Genomic DNA, 21761 nt, shown 5'->3' with positions numbered 1-21761 from the left:
TAGCCATTCTGAATGATGTGAGGTGGTATATCGTTGTGGTTTTGATTTGTATTTCCCTGACGCCAAGGGATGTTGAGCACTTTTTCATGTGTCTGTTGGACAGACCTTTAAGTATGATGTACTGGTCTTCCTCACCTCTTATTATAGTCTTTGTTTTAAAATCTAATTTGTCTGATACAAGGATTGCCATCCCAGCTTTCTTTTGATGTCCATTGGCATGATAAATGGTTTTCAACCCTCTCACTTTAAATCTGGAGATGTCTTGGGGTCTAAAGTGAGTCTCTTGCAGACAGCATATTGATGGGTCTTGTTTTTTTATCCAATCTGATATCTTGTGTCTTTTGATTGGGGCATTTAGCCCATCTACATTCAGGCTAACTATTGAAAGATATGAATTTAATGCCATTGTATTGCCTATAAGGTGACTGTTACTGTATATTGTCTCTGTTCTTTTCTAGTCTTTGTTACTTTCAGGCTCTCTCTTTGATTCGAGGACTCCTTTCAATATTTCTTGTAGGGCTGGTTTGGGGATCACGAATTCTTTCAGTTTCTGTTTGTCCTGGAAGCTTTTTATCTCTCCTATTTTCAATGACAGCCTAGCTGGAAATAGTATTCTTGGCTGTGTATTTTTCTCAATTACTACCCTTAGATGAGTGTAACATAATGAATAATGGCCACCCAAAGATGTCAGCTCTTAGTCTTGGAACTGTAAACATTACCTTACAAAGAAAAGGGTTCTTTGAAGAAGTGATTAAATTAAGGGATTTAACATGGGGAGACTATCCTAGACTATTTGGTGGACCCTAAATCCAATCATGACTGTACCAGTAAGAGGCAGAGGGAGATTTGGTACACAGAGAGGAGGTGATGATGGAAGGGCACAAGCCAGAAGCCATCAAAAGCTGGGAAGAGTGCTCGCTTCGGCAGCACATATACTAAAAGCTGGGAAGAGCAAATAATAGATACTCCCCTAAGCCTCCAGAGGAAGTATAGCTCTAATGATACCTTGATTCCAGCCCAGTGATAATGATTTGGTCTTCTGGCCTCCAAAACTCTGAGAGAATACATTTCTGCTGTTTAAATGACCAAGTTTGTGGTAATTTGTTAGAGCATCCTCCAGAAACTAATATAACAGGTTATTTTATGTATACTAGATTTAACAGATATAAGAACATTTTAAAATTATGTTGCTTCTCTTAAAATAATTCATTTTTTAGTTTCATATTAACTATGAGTATATCTTAAAACTTTATTATGTTATTCCTACCCATCAAGTATAAGTTCTCAGGAGTGGTCACAGGAATATTAACAAGCTTAATATCGTCTTCATCTGCTTTGTCCCAGGAGTTAGAATTGCCGCAAGCACAGCTATGACAAGAATTGACACTCTGGACCTAAAATTAAGATCAACAGAAGTTACTTCAAAATCTCTTTTGTGAAAACATTTTGCAATCATTTATATTTATAAATTGTTTATATAAATCCTATTCCTGGTGAAACAACCCAAGTAATTCCTACCTGAAGAAACAGTTCTCATTATATTCAATTAGGAGTCATAAGACCCTAAGTATTTTAAGCTTTTGTTTGCTGAAAAATGCAGAGTATTTCAAACAAAAATCAGTTATTTTCCATAAAAAAAAAAATCAAGCAGTTACTTTTGTAGTTTACTGTTTTACTAAGTATTTCCTTATAAATTTTATCCACACCTACTTTGGTTTGAGGTAACTAGCTTATTTCCTTTTCAAAATTTATTAACAATGCTGATTCTCTGCTAAACAATAACTACAACTGAAGAGCCTCTATCATCTTCCCTTCTCTAGCAAGGTGCACTGAGCCAATCATTTTGGTCTCCTCTATGCAAATGACTACCTAGTCTCTACTTCCAGTTCTGTCCTTTTTAAATAAATCTAGAAGCTCTTAGGTGGCTTGGTCGGTTGAATGTCCAACTCATGATTTCAGCTCAGGACATAATCTCCTGAGTAATGAGATCAAGCCCAAGGATGGGCTCCATGCTCAGCAGGATGTCTGCTTGGGATTCTGTCTTCCCCTTTCCCCACTTGTGGGAACTCACACACTCTCTCTCTCTCAAAGCAAATAAATATATCTTTTAAAAAATAATAAAAATAAAGAAATTTAGCCTGCATTCCCATCTGGTGGAAATATTTGGTGATTCTACTCAGCTCTTCTGTTGGCATCTTCAACGGACTATATGAAAAAGGAGCTCTGTAACTTTCCAAAACAAATCTTTCCCTCCTCTCAGATTCACTAACAATACTTCCATCCCCCAAATTTCCCAAACCAGAAAACAGAAAGTTGTCTTTAACTTCTCTTCCCACACCTCTCATATCCAATTACCAAGTTTTGTGGACCCTGTCCCTTTCCTTTCCAAATCTGTTGCCTTGTTTGGGCACTCAGTAAAAGGCAGAAATCTGGCTTCATAACGTTGGCAGTGGAATGATGAGGTCGGCTGAGGCCAGTACAGTAAAGTGATTCTAATGACTTTCTACTCATATATTTATCATGAAACTCCCTTTCTCTGCTTAGTAGTTAAAAAGCACAGCTTCAACTTTCAGTTGAAAAATTTCAAAACAGAGTCACTTCTCTGACACAGAGTAAATTCAGATTATAGAATGGACATATACTTCATTACCCTGTTAAGTTTTAAAGAGGAAATGAAAGCCTACATGCCTTTGATCTAGATGTTCCTACCACAGAATAGCCTTTAAAAATTTAGTATATTTTTAGGCACTTAAGAATGGGACAGCTATATATTCCAACAAAATACAGAAGCAAGATACAGAACATGGTCCTCAATAAACTATTTAAAATAATGAGGGGCGCCTGGGTGGCTCAGTGGGTTAAGCCACTGCCTTCGGCTCAGGTCATGATCTCAGGGTCCTGGGATCGAGTCCCGCATCGGGCTCTCTGCTCGGCAGGGAGCCTGCTTCCTCCTCTCTGTCTCTGCCTGCCTCTCTGCCTACTTGTGATCTCTCTCTGTCAAATAAATAAATAAAATCTTAAAAAAAAAAAAAACTATTTAAAATAATGAATATACATGATGGTAGACGCATATGCTCCCAGAAGTATATATGTTACCATATATTACTAATATTTATTGGAAATTACCAATGTTGCTTATATCTAAGGAGGAGAACCAAGAGGACCAGGAACACATTTATCACTATACATTTTTTGCCTATTCTTTATTTAGTAGCAAATATATATCCTACCTATTTAATACATTTCTACTATATTAAACTTCAACAAATACTAACTTTATTCCTCACTTGTCATTCAATACTACATTAATGCTCCAAAGAATAAGGTGAGGAACTCCACACTTGGCTTCAGCAAGCCACACACTTTTACCTACCCAGGCTCATTATTTTGTGACCTAGTACAAAGGTTGGCTGTTTTGCAGAACAGCTTTTTTGCAGAACAGCTAGTTTTGCAGCTTTTTTGCAGAACAGCTAGTTTTGAAGCAATTCTTCCACATCAACACTATTCCACAGGACCCATTTGTCCACATCACTTACTCAAAGAAAGCTGGAACCAAAGTCTTGTTATTTAGCAAAAGGAAAATTTTACTTGCTTAAAGGAAACAGACACAACCAGATGATTTAAGGTTCTTTCCATACCAACGGCTATCTATAATTATATAACATTTAAACAAATAGATAACAAAAGACACAAAAGCAAATCTATAAAATAATAATTTTTTTCATTACTTACAGAGGCTAAACTCTGTGCAGAACCTGAGTATTTACTGAAAAGTCCTCCATTAGCATAGTTACAAGACTGAGATCCTTTGTCTTTGGCGGAACTTAAAGATAAGGTCAAATTCTGTCTACTACTGGAACAACTTGAACCTACCAAACAAATATATCAATAATATTAGAAGTAATAGTAACTCCAATGATAAATTTCAGGTAAAATCTCAAAGTTTATATTATACTCATTCAGAAAGCTTCTAATTTCAAAATTCATTTCACTCAATTGTATAATTATTAAATGTATACCATTATTAAAATCTACATCTCTTCACAATTGCTTTTAACATTGCTAAACTCTGCTTCCTAAATAAAGAATAAAATATTCACTAATTAATTAGAGCAATATTTGAATAATCTATTGTAATCACTATAAAAATACTGTCAACTAGTGTGCCTAGCTTGCTCAGTCAGTAGAGCGTGTAACTCTTGATCTTGGGTTTATGAGTTCAAGTCCCATTTTGGGTGCTGAGACTGATTAAAAATAAAATCTTTCTAAAAAAATACTGGCAACTATAAACATCCAAGTTATAAATTTAACAAAATATAAGCACTTCCTTTCCTGAATTACATCTAAACTATATCCATATCACATTACTTTATAATCAGTTTTTTATACTTCTATCTCCCCTAAACACCTATCTATCCATCTATGGCAGACACTGTGTCTTTGTTCACCTTAATCCAACAGTTAAGACACTCTTCAGGGGCGCCTGGGTGGCTCAGTGGGTTAAAGCCTCTGCCTTCGGCTCAGGTCATGATCCCAGGGTCATGGGATCGAGCCCCGCATCGGGCTCTCTGCTCAGCAGGGAGTCTGCTTCTTCCTCTCTCTCTGCCTGCCTCTCTGCCTACTTGTGATCTCTGTCTGTCAAATAAATAAAATCTTTAAAAAAAAAAAAAAGAAAAAAAAAAGACACTCTTCAATTCCTGGACTTATATGTCCCTGAGCAGGTCACGTAAGCTTTCCTTATCTCAATTTTCTTTATGTCTAAACACTAACACAGGATATAGTCCTAATTCTTAGGATTGCTATGAAGGTTAAATAATGAAGTGAATACACAGAATTTAGCACTACATCCAAGATCTAATAATCTCATTAAGTTAGAACCATCATTACTGCAATGTTCACTATGCTTGGCACAAAAACAGTCATTCATTGATTATTTGCTGGACAAATTAATCACAAAAGCATATGATACTCTAAATAATAAATTAAAATTTAAAATTTAATAGATAAAAAACTCAGCATGCTCAAGAAATTATTGTTATTGATACACTTTGGCAGTAAGTACTACATCTCTAACAAAAACTATCTTTGAAAGACCAGCAATTCTACTTCTACTTATAAACTAAGAAAATAATTAGACAAGTATATGCAAAGCAAGAAAAACATTCTAAAGAGAACAACAGGGAACTGCTTAAATAAATTGAGTATGTGTTTTCAAATTTAACACTAAGTACATATTAAAAATGATAGCACAGGGGTGCCTGGGTGGCTCAGTGGGTTAAAGCCTCTGCCTTCAGCTCAGGTCATGATCCCAGGGTCCTGGGATCGAGCCCGTGTTAGGCTCTTTGCTCAGCAGGGAGCCTGACTCCCTTCCTCTCTCTCTGCCTGACTCTCTGCCTACTTGTAATCTCTGTCTGCCAAATAAATAAATAAATAATATTTTTTTAAAATGATAGCACAGAAATATATTTGTGGACCTAGAAAAACATTCTTATATATTGCTAATTTTCTTACAAGAAAGCTACAAAAGGTATAATCATAATTTCGCTATATACCATTCACTTCTACATAATATAGAATTTTATGTCTCAATATATTTAAATGCAAATAGAAACAAATAGATAAATGCCAAAGTATTATCAGTCATTACTTCTAGGTACAAGAATATCAGGTGATTTTAATTTTTTGTTTGCTTATCTGTATGTTCTAATCTTTCTAAAATGAATCTGTATTATCTGTAAGTTAAATATTAAGGAAAGGAATTTTGGAGACTGAAACACAGAAATCACTGCACTCCAGTTATGATTTATACATAAAATTTCTTTTTTTAGACTTCAGCTATCTCCACCTACCTTTGTCTGATGCTGCTCTTTTAGTGTATTCAAGTACAAGGTGCTCTGGTTCCCATGGTAATGCTTTTCCTTTCTTCTTTCCACGTCTTCTTTTAAAGTGATGGGCCAGAAAAATTACAGATACAGCACTCACTGCAGTTACCACAAACAACTTTTTTGCTACTGGTGAAAATTTTATCTGGAAAATTGAAAAAAGCTTCCTATATTTATTCACTTAAAATAAAGATCTAGGAACAAAATTATTCTTAAGCTAACCTAGCTCTAAGTACTACTAGAGAGAATATTATTAAGTACTACTAAGAGAATATTATTTCACACTCTTTAAATGACAGCTAGCCCAACTTGAATTTTAAAAACAAGCAAAGTGTATTAATTTATTACTTTCTAAAGTTCTTAGGTAAACAATATTACCATAAAAGTCAAAAGGAATACAAAACAATTCAACCTCATTAAAATTTGTTGAACAACTAAAGATTTTTCATGCAAATAAATGTCTGAATCACTGCAAGATTTTAAATTACAGGAATGATTATTTCAGAGTTTTGCTTTGTTTTGGTTTTGTTTTTTGAGTAGGCTCCATGCCCAGTGTAGAGCCCAATGTGGGGCTTGAACTCACAACTCTGAAATCAGGAACTGAGCTGAGATCAAGAGTCAGATGCTTAACCAACTGAGCCACCCACACACCCCTAATTCAGTCTTAAAACAAAACAATTTTTTCTTAAACTATATGGAAATGTGGACAAACATGAGTTAACTCAATTTCTTTTTTTAAGATTGATTGATCGATTGATTTTGGAGAGAGAGTGCACACACATAAGCAGGAGGGGGCAGAGGGAGAGAGAATCTCAACCAGATTCTGTGCTAAATGCAGAGCTTGATGTGGGGCTTGATCTCACGACCCTGAGATCACGACCTAAGCTGACCAAGAGTTAGATGCTTAACTGACTGTGCCACCCAGGAGCCAAGAATTAACTCAGCTTTTTTTAAAAGATTTTATTTATCTGAGAGAGAGCGAGAGGGAATATGAGTGGGGAGAAAAGGTAGAACCACACTCCCTGAAAGTAGGTAGCCCAATAGAGGGCTCGATCCCAGGACCCCAGGATCATGACCTGAGCCGAAGGCAGTTGCTTAACCGACTGAGCCACCTAGTAGCCCCAAATTAACTCAATTTCTAAATGCTATCTGAATAAGCCCTTTTATGCATGAATTATTCAACAAATATTTACTCAGCATTTTATAATGTACCACACTGTACTATGAAAATTTTACTATAATTCTCTTCAATAAGCAAATATCAATGCCTTCCAAGGCATTGATATCAGGAAGCACTAGGTATAGAGGACACAGGTCTTGCCTCCTTCGAGCAGTGTGCTAATAATAGAAACAAATATATTCACAGATACAGTATAGTGTGATAAATACAGTAATATAAGTATACAGTAAGTATTAACATCAGACCAAGAGTTAATTAACTTTGTCTTGGGGGACAGACACTATCAATCTCCTAAAATACAAGAGATATAAAATAAAGCCATAGTCTTGGGGCTAATGGGTGGCTCAATGTGTTAAAGCCTCTGCCTTTGGCTCAGGTCATGATCCCAGGGTCCTGGGATGGAGCCCCGCATTGGGCTTTCTGCTCAGCGGGGAGCCTGCTTCCTCCTCTCTCTCTCTCTCTCTGCCTCTCTGCCTACTTGTGGTCTCTGTCTGTCAAATAAATAAATAAATAAATAAAATCTTTTTAAAAAATAAATAAATAGAGCCATAGTCTTGAGATGTAGAGAACTGGAGACAGTGTCACTTCCAAACACAACACTAAAAGAAGGAGAAAAATGGCAAGTTCTCATTTTTTCTTGAACCCATCACAATGCTGAGGTCAGAGGGCAACCAACTGGCCTTAAAACTAAACAAACACAGGTATCTGCATGAACAGATAGGACATAAGTTCTGGCATGTAGAGATAAAACACAGCAGGATATCAATAAGAGTTCAGCTAATATGGCTGGTAAATTGGTAAAGACAGCTACACTTGTGAGAGAGGTTTGTAAAGTGCCCCTGCGGGTAGGGGGATGCTGCAAAGATAGCAGTAATGCATACTTTTTGCAGATTTTATCTTCATGAATCCCACCAGGCTCTACTTATAGAAAGACTACTAGAGTCCTAAGTCTCCCTAATAGTCTAGAACTGGGGGAGGGAAACAGGAGTTTTTGTGGAAGGGCATGAATTGCCGCAATACTCTTCTCTATCCCTTAAAAAGAACAAAAGACTTAATCGGTGGTATGTAGCTTTAACTTTCAAGGGAAATTTATACTGTTAAACGCTTATGTTAAAGAAGAAAGATATCAAATCCATAATCTGAGTTTCTGCCTTTAGAAACTAGAAAAAAGAACAAATTCAATCCAAAGCAAGCAGAAGACAGGAATAAAGACTAAACAGAGGGACGCCTGGGTGGCTCAGTTGGTTGGGCAGCTGCCTTCAGCTCAGGTCATGATCCCAGCGTCCTGGGATCGAGTCCCACATCGGGCTCTTTGCTCAGCGGGGAGCCTGCTTCTCCTTCTGCCTCTGCCTGCCTCTCTGTCTGCCTGTGCTTGCTCTCTCGCCCTCTCTCTCCGACAAATAAATAAATAAAATTAAAAAAAAAAAAGACTAAACAGAAATCAATGAAATAGAAAACCAAATCAATAAAATCAAGAGTTTAAAAAAAAATCACTAGGTTCACTGCCAGTAGGTTCTGGGAGTGGGGATGCGGGGAGGGGATCAATGAAACTGACAAAGCTCTAGCCAGTCTGACCAAAAACAAACTAACGAGAGAGGGAGAGAGAGAAAAGACACATATTACCAAAATAAGAAATAAAAGATATCATCACTTAAAGGCCTTACAGGTAAGAAAAGGACTACTAAACAGCTCTATGCCCACAAATTCAACAATTTTAAATGAAATGAACCAATTTCTTCAAAAACAGAAACTATCCAAATTCACTCAGAAAGAAATAGATAGCATGAATAGTTACATATGTATGGAAGAAACTTGAATATGTAAATAGTCTTTTAACAAATGATAGGACAAATTCTACTAAATATTTAAGAAAGAAATATCAATTCCATTCAATGAGGGAATATTTCCTAATCATTTTTGAAGCCAGCATTACTATTAATATCAAAACCAAAGATATTACAAAAAATTATAGGCTAGTACCTACAATGTTGACAGATTTTAAAAAAAAATCCTTCACAAAATATTAACACACTGAATCTAGCAGTGTATAAAATGAATACTGTATAAGATCAAGTAGTGTATGTCCAAGGAATACAAATCTGGTTTAACATTCAAAAATCAATTAATGTAACTTATCATAATAACAAACCAAGAAGAAAAGCCGCAATATAATCTCAATAGATTCAAAAAGAACATTTGAAAATATTCAACAGCCACTCATGATTTTTAAAACACTCAGCAGGGTGCCTGGGTGGCTCAGTGGGTTAAGCCTCTGCCTTCAGCTCAGGTCATGATCTCAGGGTTCTGGGATTGAGTTCCAAGTTGGGCTCTCTGCTCAGCAGGGAGCCCGCTTCCCCTCTTTCTGCCTGTCTCTCTGCCCACTTGTGATCTCTCTCTGTGTCAGATAAATAAATAAAATCTTAAAAAAAAAAAAACACTCAGCAAATTAGGACTAGAAGGTATGTGACTTAGTGCCCCCCCCAAATTCACATTCACTTTGAATATCTAATTATGATCTTATTTTAAAATAAAGTTTTTGGGGGCGCCTGGGTGGCTCAGTGGGTTAAGCCACTGCCTTCGGCTCAGGTCATGATCTCAGGGTCCTGGGATCGAGTCCCACATCGGGCTCTCTGCTCGGCGGGGAGCCTGCTTCCCTTCCTCTCTCTCTGCCTGCCTCTCTGCCTACTTGTGATCTCTCTCTGTCAAATAAATAAATAAAATCTTTAAAAAAATAAATAAATAAAAATAAAGTTTTTGTCCATGTAACTAAGGTAAGAATCAAGATGACATCACACTGTTTTAGGGTGGGTCCTAATCTTTATAAGGGATTAAAGGACACAGACACAAAAGAGAAAGCCTTGTGAAGAGGGAGGCAGAGATTACAGTTACACTGCCACAGCCAAGGAATGACTGAAGCTACCAGAACTAACATCATGTTAAAAGTATAAGCCAATATAAAAATTCAAGAAAAAAAAATAAAAGGAATACATATTGGTGAGGAAGAAGTAAAACTGTATTTGCATAAAATTTTGATTATCTGTGTGAAAACCCCCCAAAATCTACCCAAATTCCCTAGAACTGATAGGTAAATAGGCCAGTCTGTAACAGCAATAAGCAACTGGACATTGAAATTTAAAAAGCAACAGCATTGATAATAGCACCAAGTAAAAGAAAAAAAATACTTAGAGATAAATCTAAATAAAAATCAGTGCCAGTTAACAACAAAACACTGATGAAAGAAATCAACAAAAATAAAAGGAGAGCTACAACATGTTCATGGATTATAAAACGTTGTTTCTCTCCAATTTGATGTACAAAAAAAACCAATATAATCCTAGTCAAAAGCCCAGCAAAAAAAATTTTAAGATTTTATTTATTTATTTGAGAGAGAGGAAGCATGAACAGGCGGGAGGGGAGAGGGAGGAGGAGAAGCAGACTCCCTGCTGAGCAAGGAGCCTGAAGCAGGCTCCATTATTCCAGGACCTGACCTGAGCCAAAGGCAGATGCATAACCTACTGAGCCACCCAGGCAAACCACAGCAAAATTTTTTGTAGATACTGGTAGCTCCTTATTTAAAAAAAAAAAAAAAAAAAAATTAAGGAAAGGCAAAGGAACTGGAATAACCAAAATAACTCTGAAAAAGAACAAAGTTGGAGAACTTGCTCTACCAATTTCAAAACCTAACTGTAAAGCTACAATAATTAAAACAGTATGGTATTGGTGAAAGAACAGACATACAGATCAATGCAACAGAATAGAATTCAGAAATAAACCTGCACAAATAGAGTCAATCTATTTTTGTCAAAAGTAAATTCAAGAAAGAAATTTTGAGAAGAAAACACAGAAAATGTATATAATCTAGAAATCCACCAAGACCCACAAACCACCTACATGTCCCTCCACAGGTAAATGGATAAAGTGGTACATCCATACAATCGAACACTCAGCAACAAAAAGGGTCATGATATTCAAACATAAAACAACGTGAATGAATCTCAAATGTATTATGTTAAGTGAAAAAAATCCAATTTCAAAAGATTATGTACTGTATAATTTCACACCACATACAATAATTCACTCACGGATCATAAACCTAAAACTCTTAAGAACATAAAATCTAAAACTAGAAAAGTTCTAGAAGAAAGCATAAAAGAAAATCTCTGTGACTTTTGGTTAGGCAAATATTTCTTAGAGAAAACACCGAGAACCTGATTCATTACAAAAAAAGAAAAAAGTTGGCAAATGGACTTCAGAATCAAAAACTTCTGCTCTTTAAAAGGCACTGCTTAGGGGCGCGCCTGGGTGGCTCAGTCACTTAGGCCTCTGGCTCTTGATTTCGGCTAAGATCATGATCTCATGGATCATGGGCTCAAGCCTGCATTGGGTTCTGTCCTCAGTGGGGAGTCTGAAATTCTTTCACCTCCTTCCCTCTGCCCTTCCCCTGCATGAGCTCTTTCTCTAAAATAAGTAAGTCTTTAAAAACATAAATAAAGGGGTGCCTGGGTGGCTCAGTCATTAAGTGTCTGCCTTTGGCTCAGTTCATGATCCCAGAACGCTGGGATCCAGCCCTGCAGTGGGATCCCTGCTCAGTGGAAAGTCTGCTTCTCCCTCTCCCACTCCTCTTGCTTGTGTTCCCTCTCTTGCTGTCAAATAAATAAGTAAAATCTATAAATCTATCAATCAATCAATCAATCAACCAATGGCACTTTCCAGAAGTTGAAAAGACAATCTACAGACTGGAAAAAAAAAGTTGCAATTGATTTATCTGATAAAGGAACTGTACCCAGGGTATATAAAGAATTCTCAAAACTCAGTAAGAAAACAACCCAATTTTTTTTTTTTTTTAAGATTTTATTTATTTATTTGAGAGACAGACAGTGAGAGAGAACATGAGCGAGGTGAAGGTCAGAGAGAGAAGCAGACTCCCCGTGGAGCTGGGAGTCCGATGCGGGACTCGATCCCGGGACTCCGGGATCATGACCCGAGCCGAAGGCAGTTGTCCAACCAACTGAGCCACCCAGGCGTCCCGAAAACAACCCAATTTAAAAATGGGCAAAAGCTTTGAATAGACACATCAACAAAAATTTACAGGTGGCAAATAAGTATATGAAATCATGTTCAACATTACTAGTCCTTAGGGAAAATCAAATTAAAACCACAAGGAGGGGGTGCCTGGGTGGCTCAGTGGATTAAAGTCTCTGCCTTTGGCTTAGGTCATGATCTCAGGGTCCTGGATCGAGCTCCACATCAGGCTCTCTGATCAGCCTGCTTCTCCCTCTTTCTCTCTGCCGTCCTCTCTGCCTACTTCTGATCTCTCTGTCAAATAAATAAATAAATAATCTTAAAAAAAATAAAAAAACCCAATGAGATTCTACTATTCTATTAGAATGGCTAAAATTAAAAGATTGGCAATCCCAATGATATGGCCACTTTGGAAGAAGTCTGGCATTTTCTTTAAAGATTAAATATACCCCAGGGTGCCTGAGTGGCTCAGTTGGTTAAGCATCTGTCTCTTGTTTTGGGCTCTGATGGTGATTTCGTGGTCTTGGAATCAAGCCCCATTTTAGGCTCCATCCTCAATAAAGAGTCTGCTTCAGATTCTCTTTCCCTCTCTGCCCCTCTCTGCGCTCTCTCTCTCTTTCTCAAGTAAATAAAAATTTATAAAAATGTTTAAAAAAAATTTTTAATTGAATATATCCCTATCTTATGATTCAGTCATTCCACTCCTAAGAGAAATGAAAGCATATGTCTATACAAAGACTTGTATGGGAATGATCTTAGCAGCTTTACTTACAATTAAAAAGTAAGAACAGGAAACAACCCAATGTCCACCAATAGCTGAACAGGTGAACAAACTGTGGTATATCCATACAATGGAATACTATGCAGTAATAAAGGAGAATTAACTACTGATAGACACAACATGTATATATTTCAAATTCAGACTAAGTGAAAAAAAAAGAGAGAAGAAAGTTTATATTATATGTACATATTGTATAATTTTATATAAAACAGAAAATGCAAACAAATCTGCAGTGATAAAAAGGAGATCAGTGGTTGCCTGGAGGAAAATGAGGCAGGGGACAGGGAAAATGCAAAGGGAGAGATTACGAAGGGGAATGAGAAACTTCTGGAGATCATGAATGTGTTCATTATCCTGACTGTGGCAAGACTTTCACAGGTATAATATACACATATATGTCAAAACTTAAATTGTATACTTTAAATAAGGACAGTGTAATATGTGTCAATTATACCTCAATAAGGCTATTTGTAAAATAACATCTGGGTTCTACACAAAAACTGCTCATTTTCCGGAGTACCAGAAATTACTTACTTCTATTTGCCATTAGCATATGGCCTCAGTGACTATGATTTAACAAAAAATTTAAAACTATTCTTCTCTAGTTTTCCTCCAAGTCCATTTAAATTCCTTCAAAACTATCAAGAAAAATTAGAACATTCCAACAACACCTCAAATTGTTTCCCTTCACAAACTTTAAGAATCATTCTCTTAAGCAATGTGTCTATTAGCGAGTTTTCTAAAGATTTATTTATTTGAGAGAGAAAAAGAAAAAGAAAGAATAGGAGGAAGGGCAGAGGGAGAAAGATAGTCCCAAGCAGACTCCATACCAAGTGTGGAGCCCAGTCCTGGACCACACTTGGATCTAAACCTGAGATTATAACCCTGAGATTATAACCCAAGCCAAAATCAAGAATCAAATGCCTAACCAAGTACGCCACCCAGGAGCCCTACAAATTTTTATTTCTTTACGTTTCTGTCTTTCCCTCTGGAACCATACCTTCAGTGTTAAGAGCAACCACATGAGATTTGGAAAAAAACGACACTCCCTGAAACTGGATGCTAAATACTCAATAATAAGTTCTAAAAACAGCACTATCATTGGGACACGTGGCTGGCTTAGTCACTGGAGCATGGGACTCCTGATCTCAGGGTTGTGAATTCAAGCCACAGGTTGGGTGTAGAGATTACTTAAAAATAAAATCTTAGAAAATTTCTTTAATTAAAAATAAAAACAGCACTATTAAGAACATCTTCTTAATTTTTTTTAAGATTTTATTTATTTATTTGACAGCCAGAGATCACATGTAGGCAGAGAGGCAGGCAGAGAGAGAGAGGAAGAGAAGCAGGCTTCCTGCTGAGCAGAAAGCCCAATGTGGGGCTCAATCCCAGGACCCTGGGATCATGACCTGAGCCGAAGGCAGAGGCTTTAACCCACTGAGCCACCCAGGTGCCCCAGAACATCTTCTTAATTTCAATATTTTTATAAACTGCTATGACCTCATTATCAAAAAAATACTAATCTTAGATCAAATGTAAAGATTAGTATTTATTACAGGAGTAAATGTAAAATAAGAAATTAAGATCTCCATTATGGAAAAATAATCTATTAATGAAGGCCCAGTCACAGCTAAGTGACCATGGCTGCTTAAATTGTCAGTTTTATATCCAAGGGCACTAAAGTTAGAGAACTACTATGAGATATAAATACAAAATTAAAACTGCTCCGTCAGACATATAATGTTCTTTACTAATATAAATTCAAATACAATAAAAATCAATTCACTTTTATTAAAATCCAAGTTCTGTTTATATCTTATATATTTTTACATAAAAGACCTATTGAAGTTTATAATCATAATCTCATGAAAAAATAAATCTTTCCATAACAGGGATGCTTGGGTGGCTCAGAGGGTTAGCCTCTACCTTTGGCTTGGGTCGTGGTCTCAGGGTCCTGGGATCAAGCCCCACATCCAGCTCTCTGCTCTAGGGGGAGCCTTCTTCCCCCACCTCTCTCTCTGCCTGCCTCTCTGCCTACTTGTGATCTCTCTGTATCAAATAAATAAAATCTTAAAAAAAAAAAAAAACCTTTCCATGACAAAGAAAAGTAACAAATTTCCCAGAGAAAATGTTTATCCTAAGTAATCTAGAAAATACAACACTTGAAAGTCTCTTACTCCTGCTTATCACTTCTTGTTTTTACTCCTCTCCACCATAGGGAAGTCAGTCGCTTCCTATATCATTGCCTGCAACACTGGAAATAGCATCTCAGAATCCTAAAGCTCAGAGAGGTTTTCTGTGGTGATGCAGTTCATTTCCTCACCTCCAGACAAATGAAAACTAGACACATGTCCTATTCATTCAACATGAATTGAGCATCTATTTATGGCCCAGACACTGAAAACACAAAGGAAAAGAACACTACTCTTTATGATCAGATTTCACAACCCTGCCCACTTCATAACCTGATGCTATGATTAATGCTCTTTGTCAAATTTTCCCCCACCATCTAATGTTCTCTGGAAACAGAGAATAGTCACACACGAGTCTCCTGTTCTAATAACCTTATTTCCCTTTACTCAGCAAAAGGATTCAGTTGATCTATTCCTCAAACACAGTACTTACAACACCTTTATTTTGGCGGCAGGCGGGGCAGGGATGAAGGGGTGGTTTCTACAAACTTTATTAAGGTTCTAAGTTCAGTAAGGGCTGGAACTATGCCTACATCTTGCTCACCACATTATGTCTTGACTGAAACACAGTAGAGGCTTAATAGATATACTTTGAATGCATCTTTCTGATAACTAGAACATACTGCATGCAAACTGTAAACTCTGAATAAATGGGAATAACCCTTTCCTCATAAGGTTGTTGTGGATAGATAATATACATAACATAATATCTGACACGTAGCAGGTACTCAAAAATGTGAGCTATGATTTAATGCTAATTAAAAAAATTAAAACAGAAATAATTTTTTTTAGATTTTATTTATTTATTTGAGAAAGGGAGAGCACAAGCATGGGAGGGGCAGAGGCAGAGGGAAAAGCAGACTACCCACTGAGCAGGGAGCCCAATGTGGGGCTTGATCCCAGGACCCCAAGATTATAACCTAAACCGAAGGCAGACACTTAACCAGTTGACCCACCCAGGCGCCCCGAAATAACTTGAGATTTACAGAAAAGCTGCAAAGATAGCAGGGTTCCTATACCCATCACTTGGGATTTTCCTGATATTAACATCTTATATAACCTCTTGTAAAACTAAAAAATTTACATTAAAACAAAACGAAAAAGCTAACAGTACAATATTACTAACTAAACTATAGACTTTATTCTGATTTCACCAGTTTTTCCACTGATGTTCTTTTTCAATTCCAGGACCAGTTCAGGATGCTACAGTGCATTTAGACAGCTTTTTATCCTAAGTGCTTAGAATTTGTCTTTGTCTTTCTCACTTAACACTCTGAATTTGGAGAATCAACTAAACTACTTGCCTCTTCATGTTGTGGTTGAAAATCAGAGTCTGTTTCTATTACATGATAAACAGTAATATTCCAAAGCAATCCTTAAGAAAAGTACAGAACCAAAAGAGACAAAAGTGTTTTGTTTAGAGTATATATTCACTAAATGAAAGAACAAATACTTGGAAAATGTATTATTACTTAAATAAATGACACAGGGAAATATAATAGGAGTTAACATTTATTGCATGTCAAATATGATAAATTGGCTTCAAAGAGGTTAAGTGACCTGCCAAAGATCACACAATTCCGCAGTGGTGAAACATGAATCAAGATGCATCACTGAAGTTGTTTGAATTCCTATTTGTCGGAGGGAGACAAACCATAAGAGACTCTTAATGTCACAAAACAAACCGAGGGTTGCTGGGAGATTGGGGGGTAGGAAGAGGGTGGCTGGGTTATGGACATTGGGGAGGGTATGTGATATGGTGAGTGCTGTGAAATGTGTAAGCCTGACAATGCACAGATCTGTACCCCTGGGGCTAATAATATATGTCAATAAAAATAATCTTAAATAAATAAATCCCTATTTATCTTACATCATCTATTAAAATCACTTTAGTCACACTGAATACTATATATGATCAAGTAGTGTATACCTCTTGATTTCAGCTTAGGTTCTAATATAAGGATCCTGAGATCAAGCTCTGTGTGGGACTCTGTGCTCAGCATGGAGTATGCTAGTGCCTCTCCCTCCCCCTGCCTGCGCACACACTCTCTTTCTCTCTTTCAAATAAATAAATAGAGTCAGATGTTTAACCAACTGAGCCACCCAGGTACCCCTATTATTTGCCCTTTTAGACAAGTTACTGAAGCTCTTGAAGCCTCCAGATTAGTAAAATTGAGATGATTTCCAAATTCCAGGGTTACTTTGTAGATTAGAGACATTTTATATATAAAGGATGTAAACAACGTCTTAAACATATTGAACCCTAGGTAGTAATTACTATTCTCATACATTTTAACTGTGCAACCTCCTTTCCCATATACATGTAAAATTACACTATATTTCACCCATCTGAGATACTATTCATTTCAATATGTAAGCAAGTTTTGCAAATGTTGAAATGTCAAAAATCATCATCTTGATTTGATTAAATTTGGTGTAACTTTAGAGAACTAAATGCTACTTTCTATACATACCTTTTTCTTTAGCACAAGGAAGCACAAATTGCCTTAGAAGCAAATACTAAAAATATAGGGACTGCTCCCATGGAAGATATACAAAAAGACAGTAAGTGCGTGAAGGGATGCTCAACATCACTAATCACTAGGGAAATGTAAATCAAAACCACAATGAGATACCAACTCATACTCATACCCATTAGGGTGGCTACATCAAAAAGCCAGAAAATAACAGGTGTTGGTAAGAATGTGGAGAAGCCAGAACTCTTGTCCACTGCTGGTAGAAATGAAAAGTGGTGGTGAAGCCACTATGGAAAGAGATATGCGAGTTCCTCAACAAATTTAACACAGAATCACCATGTGAGCCAGCAATTTCACATCAGGTATATATCCAAAAGAGCTGAAAGCAGGGACTTGAATACATATTTATACACTCATGTTTATAGCACCATTATTCACAAGAGCCAAAAGATGGAAGTAACACAAATGACCAGTGGTGGACGAATGGATTAACCAAATGTGGTATGTATGTAAAATCAAATGTTATTCAACCTGGGAAGACAAGGAAATTCTGGGACGCCTGGTGGCTCGGTCAATTAAGCATCTGCCTTTGGCTCAGGTGAGCCCCGCATTAGGCTCCTTGCTTAGCAGGGAGCCTGCTTCTCCTTCTGCCTGCCGATCCCACTGCTTGTGCTTGTGTGCACTCTCTCTCTCTGATAAATCAACAAATAAAATCTTAAAAAAAAAAAAAGAAGGAAATTCCGACATGCTACATAATAAATGAACCTTGAGGACATTACGCTAAGTAAAATAAGGCAGTCCCCAAAAGACAAATATTATATAATTCCATTTATGAGGTACGAGGCTCCCCGCTCAGTGGGAAGACTGCTTCTTCCTCTTCCTCTCACCTCCCCCTTCATGCTCTTGCTTGCTCTCTCTCTCTCTCTTTCAAATGAATAAATAAAAGAATCTCTTTAAAAAAAAAAAAAAAGTAGAACGATTTTGTCTAAGTTAATTTAATTTATCTAAGTAATCTCTACACCCACATGGGGCTCAAACTCAGGACCCCAAGATCAAAAGTCACTTGTTCTTCCAACTGAGGCAGCCAGGTACCCCAGGACTATTTCTTTAAAAAGTCCTGAATATGATAACAACTAAAAGCCATGAAATAAAAATCAAGTAAGTATTAAACCACCTTAATAAATATTTGACTGAACCATTTAAAACCTCAACTGAAATTTAAATACTGTAAATAAAATACTACGCTCTGAGCAATGAATTTATTATTCAACTTCATGTTTCTTTCTTTTTTACCTGGGAGAGAGAATAGTACCAAGACAGAGGAAGATCAAACACTCTTAGTACTGCTGTCTTCAAGGAAAACTGTGATTCGCTTACTGTTTCTTCTGACATGACTCCTCTTCTAATCTTCATTAAATGAAACATAAAAACATATGAGCCACCAAATGAAAGAGACAAATTGAAATTCTGACTCTATCAGGTTTTTTTTCTTATTGTAGTTAATTATTCATAATAAACTTCCCTGAAAAAAATTATGAGCCAAATTTATCCAAGCTAAAAGTTTATTTATTAATCACCAAAGCACCCAAAAATAAATGAGTTAGATTTGAACTGAGAGTTCAGGTAGCACATTTTCCCTAGAAAATTGCAGGTTCTAGATTTTCTCTTTTCTGATTAAACATTTCAGCTTTTAAATCGTAATTTAAAACTGATTTCTTCCCACCTATTTCCTACAAGGAAATCTGACTGGGACCAGGACTCCCGGGGCTAGAAAGCTCAGTTCACTGAACTTCAGAACTCGGGCACTTATTCTCCTACTAGCCCATTTTAAAGATCTTCAAAGAAATGCCACATACATGCTATGAAATTTTAATTGTTTTAATGCCTATTTCTATTGATACCAAAGAAAGAGAAGTCAGATGTCTATAGAGAAAGCAGCTCTCAGAAAAGCCCTTACAGGTAGCCTTCATAGAAACATAATGGTTCAGGCTCTGGGTCTATGCTTTTCAAAGCCAGAAACTCAATTTTATCTGTGTGCCTAAACAAATTCACATAGTATTGATGTATAAGTTATCTTAAAAATTTATTCATTTATAATAAGGAAATATACTATCTAGTAAGAGAATACTTAAATATGTTATCAAAACACACCCTCTCTGAAATAAAAAAACTATAAGGAGCTAAATTTTTCTAAAATGTTGAAAAGGCTGCCTAGTGAGCACAAAATTAATGGATCCCTGGATCCCCTTATCTAGGCCAATTAAAAGCCAGAGACAGGTCTCTGGTACACAAGAGAATAGGCCTCTCCAGTAACTAGAATGTTTATGTCTACCAAATCTAATGTTTCTTTTCCTTGAATAGGGCCACATAAACATAACTAAAGAGAAGATAAAAATCATTAGCAATCTCTCTATAAAAGCTTACTGGCTAGCTATACTTTAAGTCCTTTATTTCTGTATATATGTCTTCTCTTTTTGTAGACTCCAGTAGACTACCCTTTTCTGTTAATATTTTCTTCACACAAGTATCAAAACCACTGATTAAGTAGTAGTCTTCTTCCAAATAAAACACAGGTGGGTTACTGCTATTGACACTAACCTACTAACCTTATTCCCTACTACTGACACAGAGTATAAACTTATACTCACACATATTCTAATGACTATGTTCAGGCTCAGTATAATTCTAATTGAAACACATTTATTCCAACCAATAAACTATGATACAAATATATTACTGAGAAATACAAAGGAATCTATAAACAAACAAGAGAAAAATGGTCCTCTGGGGTATAAGGGAGGCTGGGAAGGAATCATTCCTTTTCATTATAAGTCTTTTCAAATATTTCAATTTTTAGGCACCTACATATATTATTTTTTTGTTACACTAAAAAGAATTTAAAAAAGGTAAACTTATCCCCTCCACCCCCCTAAAACTGACAACTTCTTAAGAAACATTTTTAGCAATTAAGTAGATTCTGGATCATTAAGCCATCTTTGCTACATTAAAAAAATATATATACTGAGTAATTCTCCCAAAGTGTCTTTCTCCATAATAAAAGATTCCTATTTTTTAAAGAGAGGAGAAAGAAAATAAAGCAAACTTTTCAATTTAAACTGCCGGGGTTTTCTTAAAAGAGTTCTGACAAATCTCCTTTTTTGCATCCTACCTACCTCATTCCCTTTAACTTAAAATCACTGAGGGAATGATTCCAAACTTAATAATAATTGAATAATATTTTAAAAACCGACTTTCAGTTGCTCCCATAAGAATTTCATAATTAAAATGAACACTAAGGCAGTTTAATATTCAAATTCATAAAGAGTCTAAAACATTACCAGAAATACTGTATTATGTAATATTACTCGCTTCTCTACAGCTAACCACTGCGGAGCTAAAAAGTGTGATATAGTTTGTTTCTAAACACCCTAAAAATTCTGTTTTACAGCTTGGACTTTACAATTTAAGCAAAAATGAAAGTCTGAAATACCCTAAAAAATTTTGACGTGAAGCCTAAATCCATACAACCGAACTCTGAGAAAAACACAGCTATGCTTCGTTGCAATAATGATAGAACAATAATAATTAAAGTCTGTGCAACAGCAAGATCTTCCGGAGTCCTCCCTCCAGAATATAAATGTTAAGCAACTTTATTGACAGAGGATCCCAACGCCCCAATTCCTCCCAATGCTATATTGTTCTCTGAAAGCACCTGCAAAGAAAGCGTAATCTTCCCCATTCAAATACCACTCCCTGCTCAAACCACTGGCATTCAAGCAGAAACACTGACCCACAAGCGGCTCCTACCTCCACCAAGACCCCCACCCCCGATCCCCACAGCACTCTCCTCAGCGGTCTTCCTTCTTTATCAAGGGACCAGGAAAGGGGTCTCCTTCTCGGGTCGCCCGCCCTGGCCCTCAGTCGGGCTCGGACCAGTCGGGTGCCCTCCCTGATTCAGTGCTGCCTTTGCGGGCCTCCCTCCGGCGTGGGGACTTCTCTGGCTTTCTGTTCCTTCACCAGCACTGAGAATCTCAAGGGCCAAGGCCAGGGCCCCAGCCGGCGCCCCACCACGCCCCACCATGCCCAGCCTCGCCGCCTCAGCCCGGCGGGCGTAGCGACCCCACCCGCTCCAACGCCCGGCGTCTCCACCCTTGTACCTGGTGCTCTTCCAGGCCAGGTGCAGCTGGCCCACGCCTGCTTCCCCGCCGCAGCCCCGCGCTGAGCAGC

The 21761-nt window shown here is 37.0% G+C and overlaps 1 protein-coding gene across 1 annotated transcript in view; it reads right to left on the bottom strand.

The window, feature by feature from the left end:
* MIGA1 (mitoguardin 1) overlaps positions 1-21761 on the bottom strand; it is a 92405-nt gene extending 70644 nt beyond the window's left edge. The window contains exons 1-5 of the mRNA XM_044238505.1: positions 21692-21761; positions 18828-18941; positions 5850-6027; positions 3733-3869; positions 1268-1394 (exon numbers count right to left, since the gene is read on the bottom strand). Coding sequence (XP_044094440.1) covers positions 1268-1394; positions 3733-3869; positions 5850-6027; positions 18828-18926 — 541 coding nt within the window. The 5' untranslated portion in view covers positions 18927-18941; positions 21692-21761. The remainder of the gene's footprint in view (positions 1-1267; positions 1395-3732; positions 3870-5849; positions 6028-18827; positions 18942-21691) is intronic.

The sequence above is a fragment of the Neovison vison genome, chromosome 2 (genome assembly GCF_020171115.1).
Source record: "Neovison vison isolate M4711 chromosome 2, ASM_NN_V1, whole genome shotgun sequence".
Classification (NCBI taxonomy): Eukaryota; Metazoa; Chordata; class Mammalia; order Carnivora; family Mustelidae; genus Neogale; species Neogale vison.
This window is presented reverse-complemented; position numbering and strand designations above follow the sequence as displayed.